General features: G+C 40.4%; 1 protein-coding gene across 4 annotated transcripts; it reads left to right on the top strand.

Moving 5' to 3' along the window:
- Positions 1 to 4,582: 4,582 nt before the first annotated feature.
- Positions 4,583 to 13,022, top strand: thnsl2 (threonine synthase-like 2). 4 transcript variants are annotated; one of them, XM_029516591.1, is made up of 9 exons: positions 4,583 to 4,841; positions 6,817 to 7,057; positions 7,525 to 7,719; positions 7,791 to 7,943; positions 8,020 to 8,259; positions 10,268 to 10,416; positions 10,850 to 10,975; positions 11,080 to 11,237; positions 11,968 to 13,022. In XM_029516591.1, the coding sequence occupies exons 2-9, from the start codon at positions 6,835 to 6,837 to the stop codon at positions 12,185 to 12,187; spliced, it is 1,464 nt and encodes a 487-aa protein (XP_029372451.1). In that variant the 5' UTR covers positions 4,583 to 4,841; positions 6,817 to 6,834; the 3' UTR covers positions 12,188 to 13,022. The 4 variants fall into 4 exon arrangements, with proteins under 4 accessions (XP_029372451.1, XP_029372450.1, XP_029372449.1 ...); XM_029516590.1 differs by having other exon boundaries at positions 6,814 to 7,057; XM_029516589.1 differs by having other exon boundaries at positions 4,583 to 4,847.

The following is a 13,022-nucleotide window of genomic DNA, read 5'->3' as shown; positions in this document are numbered from 1 at the left end:
TGTGAATTTTCTACTGAAAATTGTTGATTCAACTTGTTGATTTTGGAAGAGTCCACAATTAATTTCATTTTCCCTGATTACCGTTGTTTCCACCTGTTCCCCATTTCCCCCACTTCTTAAATAGTCTGCCTTCCCTTTGTCTTGTACCAGTGTGTCGTCGATTCATGTCCCACACAAGTGTTATGTCCATGCCACAGTTCGCGTTTCTTTGTGTAAGCGTTTGTTCTTCGATTGAGTGAGTTTTTGTTTGTAATTTCTATACGAGTTAGCCCTTTTTCCCATAGCCTCTTGTGTTTCCTCTGCATGAGTGACTTTTTGTTTGTAGATTCTTTTGGATAGATTAATGTTCATAGCTTTTGTGTTTTCCTCGTTAACAGTGATTTTGAGTTCTAGTAACATTTTCATAGAAATACCTTGATCCTCCGCTTAGTAGCGTGAATGAGTTTCTCTTTAACTAACCCTAACCCTCTTTATTAGTCAGGTTTTTAGTCAGTGTGTTTTGTTTTGTTTTGTTTTTTTTTTCCCTTTAGTGTCGGGTTTATACCTCCCTTCGGGAGTGATTTTTGTTTTCTCGTCATTTACAACCTTGTGACTTTTTTTTTTTTTTTTTTTTTTTATATATAAAGGTAATGTTTCATAGCCCTGTTTCCTTTTTTCACTCAGTCCTGAGATCATTGCTGCCAAGAATATACCATAAATATATCATTTTGAGGAAACAACTTTAATATGTGCAACCAATGTCCATATTTTTTCATGTAATTTTTTTTTTTTTTCCCCTTCTTCTTGTTGGTCTGGATGCATTCCATAGTGGCAATTTACAACCGCCATCTGGTCATGTAATCAGTGGAAATTTCACAGAATGGTACCTCTCTGAAGGGGGGTTTGGTAGGTTTCACTGATTTGTGGCATGAATTGTTATTTATTATCTGAGAAAACAGGGTCTTTCAATGCCAAAGTCAGATAAGAGTCCACTCGAGATCTGTGAAATCTCCGGTTAGAAGCAATAGTGTCTTTGACTTGACCTCCGCAATGCCTACCACTTGGTCCGCATCAGAGAGGGAAATGAGTGGAAGACAGTATTCAACATTCAGGGAAAGGCAGGGCATTATGACGACCTTGTAATGCCTTTCAGCCTCACAAACTCCCCTGCCGTCTTGCAAGCTCTACATATTTAATGCATATCTATTTGTTTTATGTAATTTAGTTTTCTGATCAGAATCAACTTTTTACGGACGTTATATACAGGGCATGGTGAATTAACACCCAGATTTTCCACATGCTCAGGTCTGAGGATGAATATTTCACAGAGTGTGATCTCAACTTCAGCAATTTTCCAAGTTTGAGCCCAGCATCAGAGTCTTTAAAAAACTTCTCTCCTGGTAAGCTGGATGACAGTGTCAGTACTGTGACCTGTGAAACAGATAAGCAGTTGAAGATAAATGAATGAACAATGTCAGTATTAATGTGTTTCAGCCAAATCAGTCTTTGGATTCTGACAAAGCACTTTTTCCTGAGGGAAAGTTGTTCTTTGCTGCCCTGAATGGATTCAAACAATTTTAAACACTCCAAGGAGTGCAAAATTTGACATTTAATATACATTTATGTTTTCATTCACCTGAATGTTTAAAAACCTGGGGAGCTGTGTGGGGACATTCTGTTAGGGTTTGTTTTTTTTTCTGTAAGTTCTGTTTCCTGTGTTTTATTTTGATAGTCTTGTGTTCCCCTGTGTCATTTCCTAGCTTTCTTCCCCTGTGCGAATACCCTCATGTGTTTCACGTGTGTCTCGTCACCCCATGTGTGTATTTAAACCCCGTGTTCCTTCCCAGTTTGTCTTGTCATTTATGTCAGCATTTCTAAGTGATAGCAAATGTTTTTGTGCATGTGCTTTGTCATGTTTCTAGATTCTGAGTTCTGCCTTCTGAGTGTCTGTACCTTCGCCCTGATTATCCTGATTTCTGTGCATCACACTAGACTGAATAAACTGACTCTGAGCCTGAACTTCCCTGTCTGCTCTTGCATTTTGTGTCGTCTCAGTGAGTTCTGATACATTCAGGATACATTTTGAATAATTTAAAGGGGAAATACTAAAAATGTTTCATACTGTTTCTTTACAGATAATGAAAGAATTCATATATAGACAAATACTGCCTCTATTGAGAAATGATAGACTGAGGAATACTGTCACTGAATGCATTGCGCTGCATAACCACTTCACTGGTGAAAAGGTGCCAAAATTGTTTGAAAGAATAGCCCATCAGGTCGTTACCCTTGGTCCTTGGTTTGCTTTATTCAGAAAAACTTGCATTTTGTGAATAATGGGTTAAGCTAATGAAGAGATACTGGCAATGAAAGAACAACCGTAACCCTAACCCTAACCCTAACCGAAATGCAGTTATGAATTTTCAGTAGACTTCTACTCAAATGACAGAGTTCACCAAAGTATTAAAAGGAACACGTTCAGTGTTTTGTTACAGAATGGACACATTGTCTCTATTACATCATAGTGGAGGAACAAGGTAACAGAAAATGGTTTGCTCCTGAAAGACAGTATGATGTTTGTATGATGTAAGTATGATGTTTGTTTTGTAGTGCGTGAGAAACATTTTCAGATTGTCTACCAATTCTATTCTTGTGAGCATGATTTGTAATTTTCATAAATGTGAAATGTGAAACTGTTTGTTCAATAAAGGGAAATTACATCATTAATATCTTTGTGTATTAATTCAATTCATTAAAAAGAAATGAATTGAAATAAATTTATTACAAATTTTATATTTTTGTCTTCATTCGAATAGATGTATATGTATATGTATTTTTTATGTATCAATATAAAGCCATACATGGTCCATGCATATATTGCAGTAATTTGAAAAATATTAGCACTAGTTTCCATACATGGAAATATTTTATATATTGCAATATATTTTCAAATATATTACAATATATGTTGGTTTCAAAAGGGGAAAAAATAATTATCCTTTTTTATTGTATTACAATCTCTACATACAACTGAAATACCCATCGCCTCTATCTTTAATCTCCTGTATAATAGGGTGTTGATTTATTTTGAGTTGGGTGTATTCCAACATTCACATGTCCACCAAATATTACGGTACCTTGAGTATCTCAGATCAATAACTCAAAGCCTGGTTTATAAAATTTCCACTCAGCTATTGTAAGTTACTAAGACACCCTGCATATTATTCCTAAACAGAACAACCTCGTGTTTCAATTCTTCTTTTTGTATGTAGACTGAAAGTTTCATTTACTAGAAATTGTTCTCTCTACAGGAAGATGAGTATAGACTAAATTCCCATTTTAGTATTGAGTAATTACTACAGATTATTTGTTAGTCAATTTCATTGATTTATTATTAAGTTTGGTTACTGACTTGAGCAGAAATGTTATTTCAGATGTAAACACGCAGATGAAAGTAAACAAACCCTTTAAAAATCTTCATGGCTCAAGAGAATCACTGGCTTGTATTAACTAAACATCACATGTTCAGATGTGCTTTGGAATAAATGGACCCTCCTGCTGCCCAGCAATGGTCTATAGTTGAGGATAACAATGTCTGTTTATACGTCAGTGAAGGTTACATGTCAGGCTTTTATTTATTGTTTTGTGAAGTATTATTTAGCTTACTCCACGTGCCTTCAATTGCTCCTTGGGGATAGATAAAGTGTTTTGACTTTACTTGACTTGAATTTATATTCCACGCTGGAATGTAAGAAAATGTGAATGGGGAGATCACGTTCAGGAACTTTATACTACGATGTTGCCTCTGCAGGCCTCTCTAGGCCTCAGGTACAAGACAATGCGACTTCATCTTCCTCATTATCCTGTGAGAATGAGCATTATCCTTCATTATATTTTCACTTCTATTTTGCATAATCTAAATATTGAGTAGCCTAATTACAGCTGCAGAGAGTTATGTTGTGGCATGAAGATCCACAAGCTAGATATTCCCATCAAAATGGAAAAAGGGAAAACCCATGAAAGCTAATAAATTTAGAACAGATGAGGGACAGCTCTAACACTTTTTATCATTACCATTTACACTGAAATAACCAATTTGCTATATGATAAACTTGAATATTTCAACTAGCGAAAAAATTTATTTCAGTGTGTTTATGAAAATGTACAGTTTGTACAACTGATTTGAAAACAGCAACCAACCAGTGCAGCTGGTAGGGTAAACAATTACCTTTTTAGCTAAGATGTGATATTTGAGGATCACACAGTGGAAGAGAAAAAAATGACTTTCATCAAATGTGTTAATGAGCAATGTTTTTGAAGTGAGCAAATTAAATAATGGGAGGAAGAATCTGAATAAAAGTCACCACCTAGTTGGTTGTAACAGGGCATTAAAATCGTCCCTTTATAACAAGTCATGTTTTCACCTCATCAGAAGCAACCTGACGAAAGAAAGTTAACTTCAGAGAAGGCCAACTTTACTTGGCATGTTATTGAAATAGTTTCATTCTTATCTCAATGCCTTCATAGCCGCTGTCGTTTGTTTCGTAATCGTGACGCAACTATGTTTTTTTTCTTTCTTTCTTTCTTTAACTATAGCGACCGCCCACTTCACTGCAGTAGTCAAACTGGCGTATTGGAGCTCTATTTTTATTAGCTTTTTATAGATGTTGTATTTGTGCTGATTTTTGCTCTAACCTTGTCAGAGTTGGTTGAACCAACATATTCCCGATGTTCTGAAGTTGGCTCCTAAGTGTCCAAAGTCAGAGATCAGGGTTAAACTCAGACTTTGCTAAAACTCCTTTTTGGAACAGATCCTTCATGTACTCACTAACATCGGAGCGAAGCTAATTTCCCAGTGGCCGGTACGGGTGAGTTCTCGTTTCCAATCTGGTTTCAAGTTAGTTTTCATGAAACTAAGTAACACTATACCGACTCATCCTACCTTAGGCAAAATTGGAAAACTATCACATCTCCTCGTAGAAATGTATGTGTATGTCCCTGTCTGTCTGTATTGTTAAAGTCCGTTACTTCCTCACAAGAAGTGTACAGTCTTCTTATTGTTTCACCCAACTGGGTTACGAACTTTATTAAACTTTAACGTGTAAGGTACATTAAACTCGGTCGGGTAATTCAGGTGGTGTAAAATAAAATAAATAAAATATATGTGTGTGTGTGTGTGTGTGTGTGTGTGTGTGTGTGTGTGTGTGTGTGTGTGTGTGTGTGTGTGTGTACAGCGATCAGGCATAATACTATGACCACTGACTGGTGAAGTGAAAAACACAGATTATCTCTTCATCATAGCACCTTTCAGTTGGTGGGATATATTAGGCAGCCAGTCGAGAGACTGAACACCAGATTGGCTAAGTTAAAACTATGCTTTGACCAATTCCACTTTAATCTCTCCTATCATCCTGGTTCCAGATGCTCCATCAAGACTGTTCTCCTCTGACTCTGAACCAAAGATCAGCTCTCACATTCTGTCCCTTCATGTGTTGTTGGAGGTGTTACTTGGTTGATGGAACGTAAGGTGAAGGAGGCTAATTAGGATAGTCAGGTTCTGGAAGGGGTTCCCCCAAATCAGATGCTTGATTTGCACTGTCAAATCATGCACTGGGCCCACTTGTCACTCCTATCATCTTCTGGTCAGCTGGATCATATTTTTGAAAAGGCATAGGTTCTGGTGGCTATCCATCAGGAAGGAGATGATTTATTTATTAGAAATTATTGAGAGTAATATCAAGGAGCATAGTTAAGTACCAATAAGCAGTATCAATCAGTATTGATTATTTAAAAAAACAAAACAAAACAAAAAAGCCATCATTAATCATCCAATTAGCCACTAACAAAACAACTTTCTCTTTACAATGCACACATCATGTAAAAAACTTTAACACACCCATAACAAGACTAACTACCAAAGGTTTCTGTTCTTGGTTTAACTTGTAATTATTTTTGGAAGCACTGGTCTCAAGCAACCAATTTCACACCAAGCAATAAACTAAATCATTTGGGTAAAATAACAAACAACCCCCCCCCCCCCACACCCACCCAAAATAGATGTTTTTTTTTTGTTTGTTTGTTTTTTTTTTTCCAATAAATGCTATTGAAATACAGGACAATAATAGTCTAACCCTGTAAACACAGCACTAGAACTAGAAGTGCCATCCATTAATTAATTAATTCAGCTTTTACTGCTTATCCATTTTCGGGTTTATCATGTTTGCCCTGGGTCACTTTCAGTAATTTACCTTTGTGCCTCATTAGTGTGTTAGCAAAAAAAAAAAAGGCAACCATAGATAGCCCATAATTCTGTTGATTATTGACTTGAACCAGGAGATCACACTGTGTGATGAACAGTATGCCAAGTAGCAACTAAAATGTCATCCAACCTATTTTTAACCACTCCTGAATGTGGTAATCCTGCCAATGAAATTTTACCTCAAAGACTGGCATGTTGAGGTTCAGGTTTGCTGTCAGTCTACAAAATGAAATATGGGACCACCCCATAAAAAAACTGATGATCTCTGCAGGGAACATCATGTTCTTCATGTCTAAGAGAATTGTTTTGATTGAAGAAAAGGTATCACCCTCCTTCACAGATGTGATGGTTTGTTGGTTCAGGTGCAGACACTGAGGGTGAATGCTGAAAACAGGATAGCTTTGAAGGAATGAACTGGTGTCTGAGATGGCAAATGAGAAGGCAGCATGGGCAGGAGATAACACAAAGGAACACAAAGTGTTTGGACATAGCAGACACTGGCATTTGAACTGTAGAAGTTGGACATTGGTTTTATTGGTTTTAGTATTTTTATAGTTGTTGTTCCCTCTCATTAGCAGATTAAAGGTGTCTCTTCAATGCAGTACTGCAGTACTCGAGGTGGAGTCCATGGATGGGACTTCCGGGATGTGCTGTTCTCGGGTTATGCTCCAGATGGCGGAATGTTCATGCCAGAGAGTGTGCCTGTACTACACCATGACATGCTCCGGAGCTGGGTAGAGCTACCCTACCCCAAACTGGTAGTGGAGGTTGCGTCACTGTTCATCCCTTCTGACCTCATCCCTCGACTGGACCTGGAGGGTGAGCTCCAAAAGCATCATTATCACATGGAACTTAAAGGTCCACATTTGAACTACTCCTTTAATGAAATGTTGATCCCTGAAGTCCTGGTGGCTGGTTTAAAGGCTCAGTTTCTGATGACAAGCTGCAAGCATTTCGATGTGGACTGAGATTTTTGAGACTTCCACTGTGTTAATATACAATCTAAAGCTGCGTTAGAAACAAAAACCATACAGAGGTTTATTTTTAGACTGTGTGGATCTTTGACACCTACCTTCTAACGTTGGACTTCATGGAACTTGTAGAGATATATAAGATAAGATCATGCTATGATGATGAATTCCAGATTGTGCAATTATTACTGGTATCTGATTTGCTGACTAAGGGTCAGTGCATTGTAGCTACATATTAACAATCTCCCCTTCATTTTAAAATGCATACAATGCTACTGAAAAGTTCTCTCCTCCCTCTCATACTCTCTATTCCAGTCCTGGTGGCTGAAGCCCTGTCTGGGTTCTCTGTGCCTGAAGTGGTTCGAGTGGCTCGGCTGAAGGAGGATCTATCGATTCTGGAGCTCTTCCATGGAGAAACTCTTGCTTTTAAGGACCTGGCTATGAGGTGCACAGTGCGTTTCCTTGACTACTTTCTGCAAAAAGAAAAGCGCAGAGCCACTGTTCTTGTAGGTAAGAAGGTGAGTTATAAGTTCTGACTGTAAACAGAAGACATCTGCATCAGCCCACCTTTTCCTATGCAGGGACCTCAGGTGACACAGGTGGTTCAGCAATCCACAGTGCTAAAGGTCTGTCTGGGTTGGATGTGGTGGTGGTTTATCCCCAGGGACGCATCACTCCGGTCCAAGAGAAACACATGATCACCTGCCTCGAGGATAATGTCCATGTGTTTGCAGGTAAATAATAGCCATGGTTGTTTATCCAAAAAGCCAATGTTGTGTCTGGTGTGTTATTTCCAGTCTCTTTCTGCAGCTGACGGCAGCTCAGACGACATTGACCAGCCTTTGCGCAGTCTTTTCCGAGACCAGGAGCTAGTCAAGACTCATGGCCTCATGAGCCTCAACTCAGTCAACTGGTCCAGAATCATGATTCAGCTTGCTCACTTCATCTACGCCTACCTACAGCTGATAGGGGTGGAGCAGACAGAGGCTGCTGCAACTTTGCCTGAGCTGGAGGTGGTGGTCCCCACAGGAGGGGCAGGAAACATTACAGGTGCAACTCCATGTAATACTGTGTGTGTGGTATGTTTATGTGTAAATAGTGTGTCTGTGTTTCTGTGGCTGTTTCAGTGTAATGTGGCGTGAGTATGTATTTTTGTGTTTGGCTCAGTGAAATGCACCCTGGCCATGTTCAGCTCTACGCAGTTCTAAATTCAGTCAGTCCTATCAGTGGATGTTTATAGTAAACAATTGCATGACCAGGGCATGATCTCTTCCCTGAGTTTTATTTCATCCCTGCTGACCACCAGAGGCGGTGCTTTAAGCACTGAATATTCCCCTTCGTGCATGCCCAGTTCGAGTATGTATACCAACAATATCACCTGTGACCTCTGGATAACACGGAGGAGACCATATCTTCCGGTGTCACCAGAGGATCATTTCCTTTTTTCTTCTCACGCACAGGTTGCTTTTGGAAGCACTGAGCTGCATTCAGCCCGCTTCACTACAGCTACCTTATTCCGTCGCTAGTTGCTACGACCCCTGGTCTAGGGGAAAGGAGGACACAACACAAACCGCCAGATGTTGTTTGGCAAATCAAGGTTTTTATTGCCATAGGGGGAAAAAAGGAAATGGGTAATATAACCAAAGGAGCAAACTGAGGAAGAGGGCCGGTGGATGCAGGTCAAATAAAAAAAGGAATAAAACACAAAGAGGACTCACTGAGCTATTTTTCTCAACTTATTTTTGATTTCAAAAGAAAAGAACACAAAAGTTGCCTGCTTAACTAAAAACCAAAAAAAGCGAGAGAGAGAGAGAGAGAGACACACATACAGCACGGACCGCTGTACCCATGTCATACAACCGTAACACTAGTAGAGCAGCGACCACTCTTCCTCCAGGACTGAGCCGCTGTTGAGCATCTGTGCAGACCCTGTCAGACACACCATAATGAACGCAAGAGCACCATCCACTTGTCTCCAGTATGAGAATAGATGGAGACTGTTTTCCGACTGGTGTACGAATTGTGATGCAAGCAGAGAAGAAATGGATTACCTGTAAGACTGCGTTTCTCCTGGCCATTTCCTCTGCAAAACGTGTCAGTGAGCTATACGCCCTGTCAGTCAGTGACTTGTGCTTAAGGTGGAATGCTTAATGGTGAATGCTTAAGATGGCTCAGGCGTTCCACACAGCGTTCCACCCTAAGGTGCTGTCCTGCTCTCACTTCAACCAGCCTATTCAGCTTGCACAGTACAACCCTACTTCAGGAGATGGAGGGGACAAACCTGAACTATTGTGCCCAGTGTGGGCCCTGAGGGCTTACATTGCAGCCACGCCATGCATTAGGACATCAGCTCTTTCTCTATTATGGTGGCCCTAACAGGGGTTACGCCATCTCTAAACAGTGCTTGTCCAACTGGATTGTCAACGTCATCGCCTATGCATATCGGGCAAGTAACCTTGCCATCTGGTGTGCAGTGCCACTCTACCATGAGTGTTGCTACATCATGGGCTGCCCTGAGGAGAGTGTCCCTGTAGGACATTTGTGCTTCGTGGGCATCGCTGGACACTTTCTCCAGATTTTACAGGGTGAATGTGGCCACTGACCATCCACTGGCTGTGGTCCTTTGGCCGGAGTCCTCTACCTCTGCACACTAAAGGTTCGTACTCAAGATTCTTTGTGACTCTGTTGGTATGAGTCATTCAGTGCTTAAAGCACCGCCTTTGGGATTCATAGAACCATAGTTACATTCGTAACTTTCTTTTTATTTCATCCCTGCTGACCGCCAGAGCGCTCTGTCCCTCAGAATCCTTGTGTGCTCGTGAGAAGATTCTGAAGGAAACGAGCCTCAGGTGACACCAGAAGATATGGTCTCCTCCAGGTCACCCAGAGGTCATAGGTGATATTGTTAGTATACATACTCGAGCTGCGCATGTGCGAAGGGGAATATTCAGTGCTTAAAGCACCGCCACTGGCAGTCATTCGGGATTCATAGAACCGTAGTTACATTCGTAACTTTCGTTTTCATACTAATGCTGTCTCTACTTTGTGTGTCCCTTAGCTGGTTTTATTGTCAAGCGCATGGGTTTACCCCTGAAGTTGGTTGCCATGGTGAATTCCAATGACATAGTTCATAGAACCGTGACTACTGGTGACTTCTCCAAGGCACTTCATTCCAAACAGACCCTTGCTCCAGCTATAGACATCCAGGTAGTATAGTCACTGAGCTTGCTGCACAGTTGCTGCAACTCTGACCAGTGGGACTGATGGTGTATATGTTATCCATATCATAATAAGTATTCATTACATACTGTACAACACAGTGTTTGACAAGGGTGTTTGCATGTCCTCCCTGTTCCTGCATGGGTTCCTTGCTTGGGATGCTGTGGATGGGTAAATCCCCTCCAAGTATGCATTTTTGTCATTTTGCCTTCACATGAATCATGACTGTAGAATAATATCTCCTTTGACTTGCTGTTGAAGCTGTGATTGTTAACTTCTATATAACTTTATGACTACAGCAGCAAGGGAACTGACCTCGTCCTTCCCCTCACAGGAGGAATGGCAAAAAGTTTTCATGGCCAGTGTGTGTGTGTGAGAGAGATGTTGCTACGTGTTGCCTTTGTGCTGCTGCTCTCTGCAGGACCCATACAATATGGAGCGAGTGTTCTGGCTGCTGCTAGACAGAGATGGAGCTGCAGTGAAGAACATAATGGAGGAGTTTCAGCACACACACAGACACACACTGCATGAACATCACCGCAAGCTGGTAACAGTCCTACATTTTACTGTAACTGCACACCTCAGGAGTGATCATGTCTAAGACACTTTATCCACTGTCTGAAGCATCATTGTCTTTTTGTTTTTTTCCAGCTGTCTGAGATTCTGTCTACTGGAACAGTGAGTGATGATGGGATTCTGGACACCATGAAGAGATGCTGGGAGGAAAACCAATACATACTGTGTCCTCACACAGCTGTGGGTGTGTGGCACCACTACCATGATCCACCTACAAAACCTGGAGTCAGCAGGTCAGACACACTGTGCTGTAGTGACAATATTGTGTAATTTGAATCAGCAGGGTCCCTCAGACCATCGACACTTAAGATATGAAATGAATGCCCGTTGTTCCTACACCAGCTGCAGTACATAGAGGTTGTGTCACTGTCTCACCACAGTATGTCAACATGCTCACAGTGTTAACCATGGTCACTTTTTGACATTAGTATGCTATAATTATCCATTCAGCGCTAAACGCAGTGTACGAATTAAGCTGACAAGAGTGTCATTGTGCTGCAGCTATTTGGTCATGAACATGAACACATGAACACAGGAGACAAATCTGATAGACATAACCCAAACTACAGAGAGATTTCCATTTAAACTCCCTTGTCCAGATCTGTGTGTCGAACTAAACAGAAATCATACGCTTTATTAATGAAGTAGCATTTTGATCTTCTGCAGCCACTGTGATGATATATGCAAGCTGCTATTGCTATCTATTGTTCACTTTCATCATCCTTTTTATTGAAATTTACTCATCAGTGTCATTGTGGGATTTTTTATTGTTTTTTAATCCCTGTTGTAATCCCCCTAAATTAAGCTTCAGTCTGAGCATGAAGAAAAGTTCATACTTAACTCTGGACAACAGTTATACCTGTGAAATCCTCTTATTTGTAAACTTGTGGTGGACCATGTGATACTTGACTCACCAGTGGAAACAGATTATTAACAAAGTATCCTCTCAAACCTTAACTGCAGGTGTTACATTGCGACAGCATCTCCAGCCAAGTTTCAGGTGGTGGTGGAGCAGGCTGGCTTGACTTTTGACCTGCCTAAGGCAGTGCAGGCACTAGATAAATTAGAGACTCGTTACCAGAAGCTGGAGCGGAGCCAGGAGTGGTGCAAAGACTGGGAGGAGAGACTGAGGGAGAAAATCAAGTCTGTACCATCAAAGAAAAACACATCCTGTAGCTATTGATTCATGACTCTGTGGAGGAGGTCATGTGAACCAGCTACTCTGTGATTTGTGTGCTTCTTCAGATGACTTCAGTGTGTTGTGTCCCACAACTTTACATCTCTCTGGTGATGTCATACAAACAAATGTTAATGTTTGTTATTTCTCAATTGCTGTTTGAGTAGTTACGAAGCTGCGCATGGGATGTACTCGGATGTTCCAACATGACAATGATCCAAAACACAAGGCCAACTTATCTTTGGCTACAGCAGAATAAAGTGAAGGTTCTGGAGTGGCCATCTCAGTCTCCTGACCTCAATATAACTGAGCTACTCGGGGGAGATCTCAAATGTGCAGTTCATGCAAGACATCCCAAGAATTTCCAGGAACTGGAGGCTTTTTGCAAATAAGAATGGGCAGCTTTACCATCTGAGACCATAAAGAGCCTCATCTACTGCTACCACAAAAGACTTCAAACTGTCATTGATGTTAAAGGCGGAAATATATAGCATTAAGAACTTTGTTATGTAAACTTTTGATGAGGGTCATTTAGGTAGTCTGTATTGTCATTATGATTTAAAAAAATGGCTTAGCCCAACCACTAACCATGACTGAAAGAAACGTTTTTGTATTATCATTCATATTCTTTGCAAATTGGCCAAGAAATCATGAATTCTGCCAGGGTATGTAAACTTATAACCACAGCTGTATCTTAGTCTGTTAGTCTGTTAGCTTGAGTCATATCCATTGTACTGTTAATAGACCATAATTTGTGTGAATTTATTACGCAATGAATTTGGGGGTCACCAGCCCCTTAAGGAGAAAGATTCAATTGAAGATTATAATTATTTGAAACTCA

This window comes from Echeneis naucrates, chromosome 12 (assembly GCF_900963305.1).
Source record: "Echeneis naucrates chromosome 12, fEcheNa1.1, whole genome shotgun sequence".
Classification (NCBI taxonomy): domain Eukaryota; kingdom Metazoa; phylum Chordata; class Actinopteri; order Carangiformes; family Echeneidae; genus Echeneis; species Echeneis naucrates.
The sequence above is the reverse complement of the archived record's forward strand: the minus strand, read 5'-3'. Positions and strand labels throughout refer to the sequence as shown.